This window comes from Danio rerio, chromosome 14 (assembly GCF_049306965.1).
Source record: "Danio rerio strain Tuebingen ecotype United States chromosome 14, GRCz12tu, whole genome shotgun sequence".
In the NCBI taxonomy this organism is placed as follows: Eukaryota; Metazoa; Chordata; class Actinopteri; order Cypriniformes; family Danionidae; genus Danio; species Danio rerio.
Genome location: NC_133189.1, coordinates 2,494,660 through 2,511,070, shown reverse-complemented (window position 1 = coordinate 2,511,070; position 16,411 = coordinate 2,494,660). Strand labels below are relative to the sequence as shown.

Here is a 16,411-nt window from a genome sequence, read left to right as displayed (position 1 = left end):
GTCTCGTCTGTGTTATCAAACAAATCTTCCGGTTATTCCGTATTATCCGCCGCGTTACGCGGACACTGTTGGCACGGGAACTCTGCAGCACGTGCATAATTATGAGATTTACAGAACCACTGACTCCAGAAAAAGTGATATGAAGTATTTCGCACCTATCAGTCAAAGTCTGATGAGTGTTGATGCTAGTGGAACAGGAACAATTCTAAAGGAGACGCCAGCGACTGACTGTTCCGATGCGCGCAGCACACTGGTGAGTCTTCACAATTTATTTGCTTTTAATACCTAATAGTACGTAGTTTTTATGATGTGTTCTCAAATGTGATTGGACTTCTTGATGTGATGTTGTAAGCTAATGTATGGCATTTTAAAAATAGTTTGTAGTTCGTATAGCTCTTGAAATAAATAAGGCTATGTGGAAGATATGATTCTACCGGATTAGAAGTGCGGAATCCACACTGTTCCACACTGTCTATTTGTGTTGAAACAACATGAAGGAATTAAATTAAGTACACTGAAAAAATGCTCTCTGCAAAATTGTTGCAAGTAAATTATTTGTGTTGAATTTAAATTTAGTAATGTTCAACTTATTTTGTTTGTTTAAATTCAGCCCAAATAAATTGTTTACAAGCACTTAACTTAAAATTATTTAGTAAATAGAACGAATCATCTTTGATTTTTTTTTTTCAGTGTATTAGTTTTTATAAATGTAAGTGCAGTTTGAAGTTTTCACCCTTAGAAACCTCAAGAATTGTGTTGTTTTGGTTTATTTTATAAAAGTAGTGTGAGTATACAGTACGTCTTTAAAGACCCTGTTCTGTGTTGCGCTGTCCATGGTGCTGAAAAGTGTGGCCTCACTTCAACATTTATTTTTTTCAAAATCTACAGTATATATATATATATATATATATATATATATATATATATATATATATATATATATATATATATATATATATATATATATATATATAATTGTTTGTTTGGGTTTTTATACGTTTTGCAGCTGTAAGCACCCAACATATGTGCAAAAATAACTAAATATAAAATAGTGCTGCATATTATTTTACTCAGGCTTGTTAATGCATAGTTTGAACAGCAAGGGCCGCTGTTGATTTGAGAAAGACTACTTGGTTTGCCTGGTCATGCAGTGGTCTTTACGCCCTCCCTTTTTTCTAGCGTTGTGACCTGCTCCCTCAACATTTTTCATTCAGGGCTGTGTGAGCAAGAAACGAAGGTGTGCAATAATTTTCGCATTATTTGTCCCTCCTTAACATCTTGGATTACATCTAATCATCTAGCCTTACTGGATTTCTGGTTTGCTTACGTTTGGATTATGATTGAACGGGTCTTTTCGATGGCAGAATGCAGTCATCGGTTTTGGCAGTGGAAAATGCTGCTGTTCTTGCTTTTGTCTTGCTTTTTTCTTTCTGCAAACGGACAGATACGGTATTCCATTCCGGAGGAGATGAAGAAAGGGTCGCTCATAGGTAATGTAGCGCAAGATTTGGGGCTTGATTTAAAAAGGCTTCGCTCGGGTCGAGCGCGTATCGTGACGGGAGAAAGCGCTCAGTACGCGGAGCTGAAAACAGACAAAGGGATTCTAGTCGTGAGTGAGAGAATAGACCGAGAGCAGCTTTGCGGTGACGTCACACCATGCAGCTTCAGCTTCGAGATCATTCTAGAGAACCCAATGGAGCTGCACCCAGTAACCATTGAAATATTGGATGAAAATGATCACGCGCCGTCGTTTCAGAACAAAGAGCTAAAATTCGAGATTAGCGAGTCTGCAGCGCTGGGTTCACGCTTTTTGTTGGAAAGCGCGGATGATCACGATGTAGGCGTGAACTCGCTGCAGAATTACATTTTATCCACGAATAACAATTTTATTTTAAAGCAGCACTCAAATCCTGACGGAAGTAAATATGCAGAAATGGTTTTACAGAAAGCGTTAGACAGGGAGGAGCATCCTCATTTGTCTCTGAAGCTGATTGCTGTAGATGGCGGAAACCCGCAGAGGTCTGGCTCCGTTATTATAGATGTTACTGTTTTAGATGCCAATGACAATGCTCCTGTGTTTAACCAGACAGTTTATAGGGCATCTGTTATGGAGAATGCACCGAAAGGCACTTACATTACTACTGTTAATGCCACCGACGCAGACGCTGGTTCGTATGGGCGAATAACTTATAATTTCTATAAACAAAAGGGAGCTGCTGCGCAGTTGTTTAATATTGACAGCAACACCGGCATTATTTCTGTTGTTGGAGAAATCGATCACGAAAAGGACACTAAATTTGAACTTACAGTTGAAGCTCGAGATCAGGGAGGATTAACAGATTCGAGTAAAATTACATTGGATGTCATTGATGTGAACGACAATGCGCCTGTCATTAACGCCATGTCTTTCTCGAGCACAGTATCTGAAGATGCGCCACCAGACACCACAATCGCGATTATTAATGTTAAAGACGCTGACACCGATGATAACGGCAGGGTCAGTTGTTTTATTGAAGGATCTGAAGATTTTGTCGTAAAATCGACTTTAAGAAATTATTATTCTTTAGTCACAAATGTTATTTTGGATCGCGAGAAATTGTCTGAGTACAACATCACTGTTGTCGCCACTGATTCCGGAAAGCCGCCTCTAACAAGCAGAAAAACCTTTAACCTAAAAGTAGTTGATGTTAATGATAATGCCCCAGTTTTTAGGGAAAGAGTTTACAACTCCTATTTGCCAGAGAATAATTCACCTGGCGTTTCTATTCTCAGAATTAGAGCTCACGACCCGGATGAAAATCAAAACGCGCGTATATCCTACATCCTAGAGGAGAGCGATTTGGGTGGGTTTCCTGTAGGCACGTATGTTTCTGTTAACGCAGAGAGCGGGGTGGTACACGCAGTGCGCTCGTTTGATTATGAGCAGATCAAAAACATTAAGGTAACCGTTAAAGCGCAGGATGGCGGCTCTCCGCCGCTTTCTAGCAACGTAACAGTGAACATTTTCATCCAAGACCAGAATGACAACGCGCCTCAGGTTCTGTATCCGGTCCAGTCAGGCGCTTCTGTGGTGGCTGAAATAGTGCCTCGTTCGGCAGATGTGGGTTATCTGGTGACTAAAGTGGTGGCTGTTGATGTGGACTCTGGACAGAACGCCTGGCTCTCCTATAAACTGCACAAAGCCACAGACAGGGCGCTGTTTGAAGTGGGCGCACAGAATGGAGAAATCAGAACTGTCCGGCAAGTGACAGATAAAGATGCTGTCAAACAAAGACTCACTGTTGTAGTGGAGGACAACGGGCAGCCCTCTCGATCAGCTACAGTCAATGTTAACGTGGCGGTGGCGGACAGCTTCCCTGAGGTGCTCTCGGAGTTCACCGACTTTACGCACGACAAGGAATACAACAATAATCTGACTTTCTATTTGGTTCTGGCATTAGCAGCAGTCTCGTTTCTTTTCGTAACATGTTTAGTCATCATCATTTCTGTTAAAATCTACAGATGGAGACAGTCTCGTCTGTTTTACAAGTCCAGTCTTCCGGTTATTCCGTATTATCCGCCGCGTTACGCGGACACTGTTGGAACAGGAACGCTGCAGCACGCGTACAATTATGAGGTTTACAGAACAACCGATTCCAGAAAAAGTGACTATAAGTTTGTCAGACCCGCAAGTCAAAACGTGTTGATAGTGGATCCTAATTCTACAGGAACAGTGCAGCGCGCACACACGGAGAACAACATGCTGGATGGATTAGATTCGCCGGTAGAGGTGAGAATTAATTTATTTAATTAAGTAATTTCATACAGTGCACTGAAAAAAAATATTTAGAAATGATTCCTTGGATTTACTAATTTTTTTTACGTTAAGTGGCAGTAAACAATTTATTTGGGCTGAATTTAAACAAACAAATTAAGTAGTGTTTTATTAAATTTAATTTGTTTGTTTAAATTCAACACAAATAAATTGTTTGCAACAGTTTTGCAGACATAATATATTTCAGTGTGTGATTAACTTTGTTTGAAATCGCCTTTAAAGCAAATGTGGCTGCTCTTTACCTTCTGATTAAGCTGTCTTTTCTCGTATTTCATGTCAGAAAATCCGCCACATTTTACGCAAATCTGTATTTATTTCAGCACCTCTCAGTGCATAGCATTTCTGTCAGTAGTATTTTTCTGGAAATATATGCAGTCTCGTAATGCTTATTTTGAACTCCAAGGGCCGCTGTTGGTCAAAGAAACACTTGGTTTGTGAAATGCTTTTTGTCCCTGTAAACCCTGGCTCCACCCTGTCATGCGCACCGTGACGCTCCTTCTGTTTCATTCCATACGGGTTGGTGAGAGAGTGACACTGTCTTTTTCTCTCCCAAACGAATGCAAAACGTTTTAGTGTTGCCTTTGAATGTTATTTCATCCCATTGAAGAAATATTGATGTTGGACTTGGTGTCTATTCAGTATGGCTGTTAAGGATTTTCATCGAAATGGATGTGCTAGATGGATTTTTTTCTCCCCACCGCAGTGGCGAGTATTGCTTTTCATCCTGTGCAATTTTCATTTCGCCATCTCTCAAATCCGGTACTCCATCCCTGAAGAAATGAGTAAGGGCTCGCTAATTGGTAACGTAGCACAGGATCTGGGGCTGGATTTAAAAAGGCTTCGCTCGGGTCGAGCGCGTATCGTGACGGGAGAAAGCGCTCAGTACGCGGAGCTGAAAACAGACAAAGGGATTCTAGTCGTGAGTGAGAGAATAGACCGAGAGCAGCTTTGCGGCGACGTCACACCATGCAGCTTCAGCTTCGAGATCATTCTAGAGAACCCAATCGAACTGCATCAGGTAACTGTTGAAATCATAGATGTAAACGATAACTCTCCTGCATTCCAGAAAAACAAAATTAATTTGGAAATTAGCGAATCTGTGAATCCTGGTTCACGCTTTGCATTAGAGAGCGCGCATGATGCTGATGTAGAATTAAATTCGTTGCAAAATTATATTCTCACAAGAAACAATTATTTCGTTTTAAAACAGCAATCTAATCCTGATGGAAGTGTGTTTGTCGAAATGGTTCTAGATAAAGAGCTAGACCATGAGGAGCATCCTCATTTATCTCTGAAGCTGATTGCTGTAGATGGTGGAAACCCGCAGAGGTCTGGCTCTGTTAATATAGATGTTACTGTTTTAGATGCCAATGACAATGCTCCTGTGTTTAACCAGACAGTTTATAGGGCATCTGTTACGGAGAATGCACCAAAGGGCACTTACATTACTACTGTTAATGCCACCGATGCAGATAGTGGATCAAACGGACATATCACGTTCTCCTTCTCCGATCTGAAAGAGCAGTCGAGAGGTATTTTTAACATCGACGAAAACACCGGCTTGGTGTCTGTTTTAGGAAACATTGACTTTGAGAAGGACAAACGTTTTGAAATCAGAGTTAAAGCAACAGACCAAGGGGGTCTGACGAGTACAAGTAAGCTCATAATCGAAGTAGTGGATGTGAATGATAATGCGCCGGTAATTACCCTCATGTCTCTCACGAGTCCCGTGTCAGAGGATGCGCCACCAGGCACAACAATAGCAGTGGTTAACATTAAAGACTCTGACTCTGGGAGAAATGGTCAGGTTTCGTGTTTCATTAATGAAAACATCCCATTCAAAATCAAATCATCCCTCTCTAACTATTATAATTTGATCACAGATGCCTTTCTTGATCGTGAAACTCAGTCACAGTTTAATATAACAGTGACTGCAACCGATTCGGGTTCACCTGCGCTCTCGAGCTCTAAAACAGTTAGCCTTAAAGTTTCTGACATTAACGATAATGCGCCAGTTTTTGATCAAAAAAGCTATTCAGCACAGCTTATTGAAAATAATACTCCTGGATTGTCTATATGTAGTGTTACTGCGAGGGATTTAGATTGGAATCAAAACTCCCGAGTGTCTTATTATTTAGAGGATGCGCATATTAGCGGAGCGCCGATTTCCTCTTACGTGTCTATAAACGCTGAGAATGGCGTGTTGCACGCAGTTCGTTCGTTTGATTATGAGCAAGTTAAACAGTTTAGTTTTATTGTAAAAGCACAGGACGGAGGCTCTCCTCCTCTCAGCAGCAACGTGAGCGTCAAAATCCTGATTCAGGACCAGAATGACAACGCGCCTCAGGTTCTGTATCCGGTCCAGTCAGGCGCTTCTGTGGTGGCTGAAATAGTGCCTCGTTCGGCAGATGTGGGTTATCTGGTGACTAAAGTGGTGGCTGTTGATGTGGACTCTGGACAGAACGCCTGGCTCTCCTATAAACTGCACAAAGCCACAGACAGGGCGCTGTTTGAAGTGGGCGCACAGAATGGAGAAATCAGAACTGTCCGGCAAGTGACAGATAAAGATGCTGTCAAACAAAGACTCACTGTTGTAGTGGAGGACAACGGGCAGCCCTCTCGATCAGCTACAGTCAATGTTAACGTGGCGGTGGCGGACAGCTTCCCTGAGGTGCTCTCGGAGTTCACCGACTTTACGCACGACAAGGAATACAACGACAACCTGACTTTCTATCTCGTCTTGGCCTTGGCTGTAGTGTCGTTTCTCTTTATCGTGTCCATCATCGCCATACTGTCAGTCAAATGCTACAGATGGAGACGCGAGCGGATGTTTTATAAGTCTGGAGCGAATCTTCCGGTTATTCCGTATTATCCGCCTCTTTACGCAGATGTAGGAGGCACAGGAACTTTACAGCACGTGTACAATTATGAGGTTTGCAGAACCACTGACTCCAGAAAGAGTGATGTGAAATACGGCAGAGCTTGCAGTGAGAGCATCATTAGTCTGGACACCAGTGGGACACAGACACTCACGCATGCGCAAAGAGGAAACCTGGTCAGTGGAGATTTTGATGATCAGGTGAGAATAATTTTCTAAATCACATTGTATTTGTTTAACTACAAAACACTCGATGATTCGTACATAAATGTGTCCATTTTACGTACAAGCAAGTTACTTTAATATAGTTGTTTTTTTTGTTTTTCCTATGTATTTTACCAAATTTATTATTACGGATTTAATATGAGCTTTGTAATGTATTTATCGAGTTTTATGGTTTATTTTAATTACTTCTATGAAGGAATGTTCGATTTTAATTCATCAGATTTTTTTCTGATCATATATTTTTGCTTCATATACCTCTTTTCCAAGTTTATTTAAAGCAATTGCTTATTTTAAGCAGTAGAATTTAATATTATTTTTAACGTGAATTTATTATTATTACTAAATTGCTCTCAAAGCAATTCAATCGATTTAATCTATTGCAATCGGTCAAACTTTTTTTACTGTGAACTTTTATAAGTTCTGGTCCTCTAAAATGCCTTAAACGATCGTCTGTGTATTGTTGTTTTAATTGTTTTTTAATCATCTTTAAATACACCATACTATTTGAAATCTACAGTTGTTTTTACTCCGCTTTTTTCTCAGACATTTCTAATTTCATCAAGCGCTTGTGAAGAGTGCAGAGCTCCACTTTAGTCATTGTAACTGACCGTGGTGCTGAAACGCGGTCTTGCACCTTTCTGTCTATAGTAACTTCTTCTTGATTTCGATTCTTGACAACACATCTTCAAGAAATTGTATGTCCTTCCAGTCTCAAATCATTATAAAGAAATTAAAGTTCCGTATTCTATCATAATCGTAATTTCAGTTAATTGTGTATTTTAGGTTATTCCGATTAGATAAGATGTGCGTTTGTGCTCATTTGTGAACTAGTAGTTATTTTCCCCTATTTCAACAAAAACAAAACAGCGTCTTTAGGCACTCTTTTTTTTTTTTTAAATGGCGATTTTAGTTTAGCACTTTATCATTTTTATCTGTCTGTCTGGAAATAATTATAAAAATGTTTTATGTGCAAACCTTTTTTTCTGTAGTTCTTCAGAATGAACTCATAGTGCCGCTGTTGGTCAATATGTCAATGTAGTGAGCAGATCTGCTGCAGTTCCACCCCCATCATCTCCATATTATTAGAGAGAGACAGAAGCTGAGAGCACAGTGTGAGGAGGAGAGAGAAGACAAAACACGGAGATACTCTATTCATTATCATTCTCTTATAATTTATTTTGTCGTTGTTGTTGCTAGTTCATGTGTCTTTGGGATTATTCATGATTTTCTGAAGCTTTTTGGACTAATTTTGCCTTCTGCTTTAATCTTCGTTCTCTGGGCTCCTGCAAAATGTCGGACAGAACAATGGCGCGGCAAGTACTGCTGTTTATTTGGTTTCTCTCTCTCAGCTCAGCTCTCGGGCAGGTCAGTTACTCCATTCCTGAGGAAATGGCCAAAGGCTCTTTAGTCGGGAACATAGCGCAGGATTTGGGTTTAGATTTAAAGAGGCTGAAATCGGGGAAAGCGCGGATTTATACAGGAGACAGCGCTGAATACATCGAGCTGAATAAAGAAAGAGGAGTCCTCCTTATCAAAGAGAGAATAGACCGAGAGGCGCTGTGCGGACAGACAACGCCTTGCGCGCTGCATTTGCAGATCATACTCGAAAATCCCATGGAGTTTTTTACAGTTACAATTGAAATAACAGATGTTAATGACAACACGCCCATTTTTAAAAAGAGAAGTGTTGTTTTTAAAATCAGCGAATCTGTTATTTTAGGCTCTAAATTTATGTTGGAGCCTGCTGTAGATCTTGACGTGGGAATTAATGGTCTTCAGAGCTATATGCTGAAACCAACAGATAATTTAAGTCTTAAATTTAAAAATCAAGCAGGAGACGGAAAACATGTGGAAATGGTTCTGCAAAAACCTTTAGATCGTGAAAAGCAAAATGAAATAAATTTAGTCCTCACAGCTGTTGATGGAGGAGATCCTCAGTTATCTGGAAGTATAGATATTCACATCACTGTGTTAGACGCAAACGACAACGCGCCTGTTTTCATGCAGTCCGTTTATAAAGCAACTGTGACAGAAAATGCGCCAAAAGACACGATTGTGTCCACAGTGAGCGCAACTGACGCCGACGAGGGTATAAATAGTAAAATAGAGTATTCCATTGCCAACATGGAAGATGATGTTCAGCGATTATTTGCCATTAATAGAGATAATGGTCAAGTCAGTGTGGTCGGCATAATAGATTTTGAAAGAGCTCGTAACTATGAGATACGCGTGCAGGCGAGTGATCAAGGTGGCCTGACTGATTCATGTAAGATCATAGTTGATGTTGTTGATATAAATGACAATGCTCCAGTAATCAATATCATGTCTAAAACAAACGTGATAGCTGAAAACTCTGCATCTGAGACGGTTGTTACAATGATTAATGTTCAGGATGTTGATTCGGGAGATAATGGGAAAGTTCAGTGTTCTGTTAATGAAAATATTCCCTTTTCTCTTAAATCCACAAATAATAATTTCTTCAGTTTAGTCACTGATGGTGATTTAGATCGCGAGCGAGAGTCTGAGTATAACATCAGTGTGACGTGTGCTGATGAGGGCGTGCCCTCTCTCTCCAGCAGCGTCACTCTCTCCTTACAGATATCAGATGTGAATGATAACGCGCCTGTCTTTGAGCAGAGCTCATATCAGGCCTCTGTTCAGGAAAACAACACACCTGGTCTTTCCATATTCACAGTCAGAGCCAGAGACGCAGATTTTAACCAGAACGCCCGTGTGTCCTACATACTGGAGGACTCGTCGGTTAACGGAGTGCCCGTCTCCTCGTTAGTGTCCGTTAGTGCTGATAGTGGAGTCATACATGCAGTGCGATCTTTCGATTACGAGCAGATCAAAGAGTTCCAGTTCCGCGTAAAAGCGCAGGACGGAGGCTCTCCTCCTCTCAGCAGCAACGCGAGCGTCAAAATCCTGATTCAGGACCAGAATGACAACGCGCCTCAGGTTCTGTATCCGGTCCAGTCAGGCGCTTCTGTGGTGGCTGAAATAGTGCCTCGTTCGGCAGATGTGGGTTATCTGGTGACTAAAGTGGTGGCTGTTGATGTGGACTCTGGACAGAACGCCTGGCTCTCCTATAAACTGCACAAAGCCACAGACAGGGCGCTGTTTGAAGTGGGCGCACAGAATGGAGAAATCAGAACTGTCCGGCAAGTGACAGATAAAGATGCTGTCAAACAAAGACTCACTGTTGTAGTGGAGGACAACGGGCAGCCCTCTCGATCAGCTACAGTCAATGTTAACGTGGCGGTGGCGGACAGCTTCCCTGAGGTGCTCTCGGAGTTCACCGACTTTACGCACGACAAGGAATACAACGACAACCTGACTTTCTCTCTAGTCTTGGCCTTGGCTGTAGTGTCGTTTCTCTTTATCGTGTCCGTCATCGCCATACTGTCAGTCAAATGCTACAGATGGAGACGCGAGCGGATGTTTTATAAGTCTGGAGCGAATCTTCCGGTTATTCCGTATTATCCGCCTCTTTACGCAGATGTAGGAGGCACAGGAACTTTACAGCACGTGTACAATTATGAGGTTTGCAGAACCACTGACTCCAGAAAGAGTGATGTGAAATACGGCAGACCTTGCAGTGAGAGCATCATTAGTCTGGACACCAGTGGGACACAGACACTCACGCATGCGCAAAGAGGAAAACTGGTCAGTGGAGATTTTGATGATCAGGTGAGGCTTTCTTATTAACAATATGTGTTGTAACCGTTTATAAGGACTGAATCCATTCAAATTATTCGTGCCTTTATGGAATATTTTCTGTTTGCACAAGAAAAAAGACTAGTTGTTGTAATTTGTCTTTTTATATTGTGGTGGCGTATGGTATTTTTATTTAATTTGTTTATATTTATTTGTCCTGTGGTAATATTAGCAAGATCTTTGAGCTATTTTTTCCGCTGTATTGCGTTATTCAGATTTATCGAAATTTCAGAGGGAGTGACTAACGTCCTTCTCAATTACTGTTACACACTTGCGTAAAACAACCAATATAAACGCGTAAATTTAAAGGCCTACAATACAAAACTGCATCATTTTAAAATATGGGAATATTTTTTTTCTACTTTGACCATCCTCTATCCTCTTTGAACACATTTTAGTTTTAAAATCTTCAGAGAAGATTGAACTCAAGTCACCGTAACTGACCATGGTGCTGAAATGTTTTACATTTCGTGTCTTGTTTCTTCTCCTATTTTAGGTCTTTAGTAATTTAAAATCATTCAAATAAGTTGTCTTCATATTAAAAAATATTTTGGTCGACCGTTTTCACGTATTTTTAATCTCTGTTAATTAAATATTTATCATTTTCTCTTCAATTCCGTTTAGAAAGTTGCATCTAAACTTGTAATATTTAATTATTTTCATTTTATTTTGCTTTTGGCTTGTTTTTTTTACACATTTAATTTAAATAATTCTTCAATTTCTTGTTGAAAGATTGCATTTTAATTAACTTTAAAAACGGCTATAATTGAGTCATGATTTAAGGGGAGATCATTTTAAAACACGTGTTATACAGTGAATATACTGTATGTTTTAGTCATTTTGTAGTTCTTCAGAATGAACTCATAGTGCCGCTGTTGGTTAATATGTCAGTGTAGAGAGCAGATCTGCTGCAGTTCCACCCCCATCATCTCCATATTATTAGAGAGAGACAGAAGCTGAGAGCACAGTGTGAAGAGGAGAGAGAAGACAAAACACGGAGATACGCTATTCATTATCATTCTCTTGGATTTACAGAATTTTGTTGTTCTTTCTACTTTGGATATACACATGATTCCCTTCACATTCTAGGATCAAATTATTTGTCTTCTGCTTGAATCTTCATTCTCGGGTTTTCTGCAAAATGTCGGACAGAACAATGGCGCGGCAAGTACTGCTGTTTATTTGGTTTCTCTCTCTCAGTTCAGCTCTCGGGCAGGTCAGTTACTCCATTCCTGAGGAAATGGCCAAAGGCTCTTTAGTCGGGAACATAGCGCAGGATTTGGGTTTAGATTTAAAGAGGCTGAAATCGGGGAAAGCGCGGATTTATACAGGAGACAGCGCTGAATACATCGAGCTGAATAAAGAAAGAGGAGTCCTCCTTATCAAAGAGAGAATAGACCGAGAGGCGCTGTGCGGACAGACAACGCCTTGCGCGCTGCATTTTCAGATCATTCTCGAAAATCCCATGGAGTTTTATAGTGTTAATATTGAGGTTGTTGACATGAATGACAATGCACCGTTTTTTGAAAAAAGTGAGATGATTTTTAGGATTAGTGAAACTGCATCACTTGGTACAAAATTCACGATAGAGCCTGCTAATGATTTTGACGTTGGAAATAATGGTATTCATACTTACTCACTGAAACCAACAGATAATTTTTCTTTAAAATACAACATTCTTCCAGGAGGAGACCATCAAATCGAAATGACGTTACAAAAGCCTCTAGATCGTGAGAAGCAGGAGCATTTGTCCTTAACATTAACGGCTATTGACGGAGGAGATCCTCCAATGTCTGGAAATATCCAGATTAATATTATTGTATTAGATGCGAACGATAACGCTCCTGTTTTCTCTCAGACAGTTTATAAAACTGCAGTAACTGAAAATTCACCAAAAGGCACAATAGTTACTACAGTGAGCGCGTCAGATCTTGATCAGGGAGTAAATGGTGAAATAACTTACTCTATTAGAAACACTATTGATAAAGTCCGAGACATATTTGAAATAAGCGAGACTGACGGTAAAGTCAGATTGATCGGTCTAGTTGATTATGAACAAGCTCGAAACTTTGAGATACGCGTACAAGCAAGTGATCATGGAGGCTTTACTGATTCTTGTAAAATAATAGTTGATGTTATTGATGTAAATGATAATAAACCGGTGATTAATATCATGTCCAAAACAAACGTGATAGCTGAAAATTCTCCGTCTGAAACCGTGGTTACAATGATAAATGTCCAGGATGCTGACTCAGGGGAAAATGGGAAAGTTCAGTGTTCTGTTAATGAAAATATTCCCTTTTCTCTTAAATCAAATAGTAATAATTTCTTCAGTTTAGTCACTGATGGTGATTTAGATCGCGAGAGAGAGTCTGAGTATGACATCAGTGTGACGTGTGCTGATGAGGGCGTGCCCTCTCTCTCCAGCAGCGTCACTCTCTCCTTACAGATATCAGATGTGAATGATAACGCGCCTGTCTTTGAGCAGAGCTCATATCAGGCCTCTGTTCAGGAAAACAACACACCTGGTCTTTCCATATTCACAGTCAGAGCCAGAGACGCAGATTTTAACCAGAACGCCCGTGTGTCCTACATACTGGAGGACTCGTCGGTTAACGGAGTGCCCGTCTCCTCGTTAGTGTCCGTTAGTGCTGATAGTGGAGTCATACATGCAGTGCGATCTTTCGATTACGAGCAGATCAAAGAGTTCCAGTTCCGCGTAAAAGCGCAGGACGGAGGCTCTCCTCCTCTCAGCAGCAACGCGAGCGTCAAAATCCTGATTCAGGACCAGAATGACAACGCGCCTCAGGTTCTGTATCCGGTCCAGTCAGGCGCTTCTGTGGTGGCTGAAATAGTGCCTCGTTCGGCAGATGTGGGTTATCTGGTGACTAAAGTGGTGGCTGTTGATGTGGACTCTGGACAGAACGCCTGGCTCTCCTATAAACTGCACAAAGCCACAGACAGGGCGCTGTTTGAAGTGGGCGCACAGAATGGAGAAATCAGAACTGTCCGGCAAGTGACAGATAAAGATGCTGTCAAACAAAGACTCACTGTTGTAGTGGAGGACAACGGGCAGCCCTCTCGATCAGCTACAGTCAATGTTAACGTGGCGGTGGCGGACAGCTTCCCTGAGGTGCTCTCGGAGTTCACCGACTTTACGCACGACAAGGAATACAACGACAACCTGACTTTCTATCTCGTCTTGGCCTTGGCTGTAGTGTCGTTTCTCTTTATCGTGTCCATCATCGCCATACTGTCAGTCAAATGCTACAGATGGAGACGCGAGCGGATGTTTTATAAGTCTGGAGCGAATCTTCCGGTTATTCCGTATTATCCGCCTCTTTACGCAGATGTAGGAGGCACAGGAACTTTACAGCACGTGTACAATTATGAGGTTTGCAGAACCACTGACTCCAGAAAGAGTGATGTGAAATACGGCAGGGCTTGCAGTGAGAGCATCATTAGTCTGGACACCAGTGGAACACAGACACTCACGCATGCGCAAAGGGGAAAACTGGTCAGCGGAGATTTTGATGATCAGGTGAGGCTTTCTTATTAACAATATGTGTTGTAACTTTTTATAGGGACTGAAACCACTCAAAACATGCGTGTTTTTATGAAATACTTTCAGTCTTACTCCAGAAAAAATGCTAATTGCTGCAATTATTTCTCTTTTTTATTGTGGCGTCCTGTGGTATTTTTATGTAGTTCGTTTCAGTTCATTTTTTTTATTTTTATTTTTGTGATATCACAGATATTTGTGTGTTAATTTTTTTTTTCCGTTGTAACGCGATATGCAGCTTTTTCTCATTTCAAAATGTATGACTAATAATCAACGCCCTTATCAACACTTGCTTAAAACAATCACAGACGCATCTTTTAAAAGGCCTGAAATACAGAAATACATCATTTTAAAATATAGGAATATTTTTCTTCTACTTTGACCATCCCCTATCCTCTGAACACATTTTAATTTTGAAAGCAGAACATCTTCAGAGAAGATTAAACTCAAGTCACCGTAACTGACCATGGTGCTGAAATAGTTTGCACTTTTTGTCTTGTTTCTTTCTTTTATAATTTAAGTATTCAGTCATTTAAAATCCTTCAAACACATCGTCTTACAATTTACAAGTATATTAATCTGCCATATTCACGCGTTTTAATGTATATTATTAAATATGTTTGTTTCTCTCTTTAATTTCGTTAGGATCAGTGCATCTATATTTGTACTATATAATTATTTTCATTTTTTTATGCTTTGGCTTGTTTAGTTCTTTGTTTTTTTTTCACATTTGATTACAAATCATTCCTCCATTTTTCACTTTAAGATTGCAACTTGATTAAATTTCAAAACGGCTATATTTGACTTATGATTTAAGGAGGAGGTAATTTAAACACATGTTATACTCTGAATATACTGTATATTTTAGTCATTTTGTAGTTCTTCAGAATGAACTCATAGTGCCGCTGTTGGTCAATATGTCAGTGTAGAAAGCAGATCTGCTGCAGTTCCACCCCCATCATCTCCATATTATTAGAGAGAGACAGAAGCTGAGAGCACAGTGTGAGGAGGAGAGAGAAGACAAAACACGGAGATACTCTATTCATTATCATTCTCTTGGAAATATTTTTGTTGTTGCTAGTTCATGTCTCTTTGGATTTATACATGATTTCCTGAAGCGTTTTGGACTGATTTTGATTTCTGCTTGAATCTTCGTTCTCTGGTCTTCTGCAAAATGTCGGACAGAACAATGGCGCGGCAAGTACTGCTGTTTATTTGGTTTCTCTCTCTCAGTTCAGCTCTCGGGCAGGTCAGTTACTCCATTCCTGAGGAAATGGCCAAAGGCTCTTTAGTCGGGAACATAGCGCAGGATTTGGGTTTAAATTTAAAGAGGCTGAAATCGGGGAAAGCGCGGATTTATACAGGAGACAGCGCTGAATACATCGAGCTGAATAAAGAAAGAGGAGTCCTCCTTATCAAAGAGAGAATAGACCGAGAGGCGCTGTGCGGACAGACAACGCCTTGCGCGCTGCATTTGCAGATCATACTCGAAAATCCAATTGAGTTTTTTAGCGTTACCATTGAAATAACAGATATTAATGACAACACTCCCAGTTTTAAAAAGACAAAGGTTATTTTTAGAATTAGTGAAACCGCTGTTTTAGGATCTAAATTTATGTTGGAGCCTGCTGTAGATCTCGACGTGGGAATTAATGGTCTTCAGAGCTATATGCTGAAACCAACAGATAATTTTAACCTTAAATATAAAAATCAAGCAGGAGACGGAAAAAACGTGGAAATGATTTTACAAAGACCTTTAGATCGTGAAAAACAGAATGAAATCAAATTAGTCCTCACAGCTGTTGATGGAGGAGATCCTCAGTTATCTGGAAGTATAGATATTCACATCACTGTGTTAGACGCAAACGACAACGCGCCTGTTTTCATGCAGTCCGTTTATAAAGCAACTGTGACAGAAAATGCGCCAAAAGACACGATTGTGTCCACAGTGAGCGCAACTGACGCCGACGAGGGTATAAATAGTAAAATAGAGTATTCCATTGCCAATATGGAAGATGATGTTCAGCAGTTATTTACCATTAATAGAGATAATGGTCAAGTCAGTGTGGTCGGCATAATAGATTTTGAAAGAGCTCGTAACTATGAGATACGCGTGCAGGCGAGTGATCACGGTGGCCTGACTGATTCATGTAAGATCATAATTGATGTAATTGATATTAATGACAATACTCCAGTGATCAATATCATGTCTAGG

At 40.4% G+C, this 16,411-nt stretch overlaps 12 protein-coding genes across 12 annotated transcripts in view; all 12 read left to right on the top strand.

Moving 5' to 3' along the window:
• pcdh2g1 (protocadherin 2 gamma 1) overlaps positions 1-16,411 on the top strand; it is a 223,953-nt gene that overhangs the window by 97,130 nt on the left and 110,412 nt on the right.
• pcdh2g2 (protocadherin 2 gamma 2) overlaps positions 1-16,411 on the top strand; it is a 219,546-nt gene that overhangs the window by 92,723 nt on the left and 110,412 nt on the right.
• The window catches only part of pcdh2g5 (protocadherin 2 gamma 5), a 203,515-nt gene that overhangs the window by 76,692 nt on the left and 110,412 nt on the right, over positions 1-16,411 (top strand).
• Positions 1-16,411, top strand: part of pcdh2g6 (protocadherin 2 gamma 6) — a 199,722-nt gene that overhangs the window by 72,899 nt on the left and 110,412 nt on the right.
• The window catches only part of pcdh2g7 (protocadherin 2 gamma 7), a 190,495-nt gene that overhangs the window by 63,672 nt on the left and 110,412 nt on the right, over positions 1-16,411 (top strand).
• The window catches only part of pcdh2g8 (protocadherin 2 gamma 8), a 180,008-nt gene that overhangs the window by 53,185 nt on the left and 110,412 nt on the right, over positions 1-16,411 (top strand).
• The window catches only part of pcdh2g9 (protocadherin 2 gamma 9), a 175,249-nt gene that overhangs the window by 48,426 nt on the left and 110,412 nt on the right, over positions 1-16,411 (top strand).
• The window catches only part of pcdh2g12 (protocadherin 2 gamma 12), a 157,436-nt gene that overhangs the window by 30,613 nt on the left and 110,412 nt on the right, over positions 1-16,411 (top strand).
• The window catches only part of pcdh2g13 (protocadherin 2 gamma 13), a 153,332-nt gene that overhangs the window by 26,509 nt on the left and 110,412 nt on the right, over positions 1-16,411 (top strand).
• The window catches only part of pcdh2g16 (protocadherin 2 gamma 16), a 125,467-nt gene continuing 110,412 nt past the window's right edge, over positions 1,357-16,411 (top strand). The window contains 1 exon segment of the mRNA NM_001024188.1: positions 1,357-3,769. Within this exon segment, the coding sequence (NP_001019359.1) occupies positions 1,358-3,769 (2,412 nt within the window). The 5' untranslated portion in view covers position 1,357.
• Positions 4,432-16,411, top strand: part of pcdh2g17 (protocadherin 2 gamma 17) — a 122,392-nt gene continuing 110,412 nt past the window's right edge. Inside the window, 1 exon segment of the mRNA NM_001024189.1 lies at positions 4,432-6,893. Within this exon segment, the coding sequence (NP_001019360.1) occupies positions 4,455-6,893 (2,439 nt within the window). The 5' untranslated portion in view covers positions 4,432-4,454.
• LOC108192077 (protocadherin beta-16-like) lies at positions 8,025-10,640 on the top strand. Its single transcript, XM_017359033.4, has one exon. The coding sequence runs from the start codon at positions 8,208-8,210 to the stop codon at positions 10,623-10,625; it is 2,418 nt and encodes an 805-aa protein (XP_017214522.2). The 5' UTR covers positions 8,025-8,207; the 3' UTR covers positions 10,626-10,640.

Excerpts from the sequence above, each read along its gene's own strand:
- LOC108192077 (XM_017359033.4), top strand. The coding sequence starts at position 8,208 with ATGTCGGACAGAACAATGGCGCGGCAAGTACTGCTGTTTATTTGGTTT.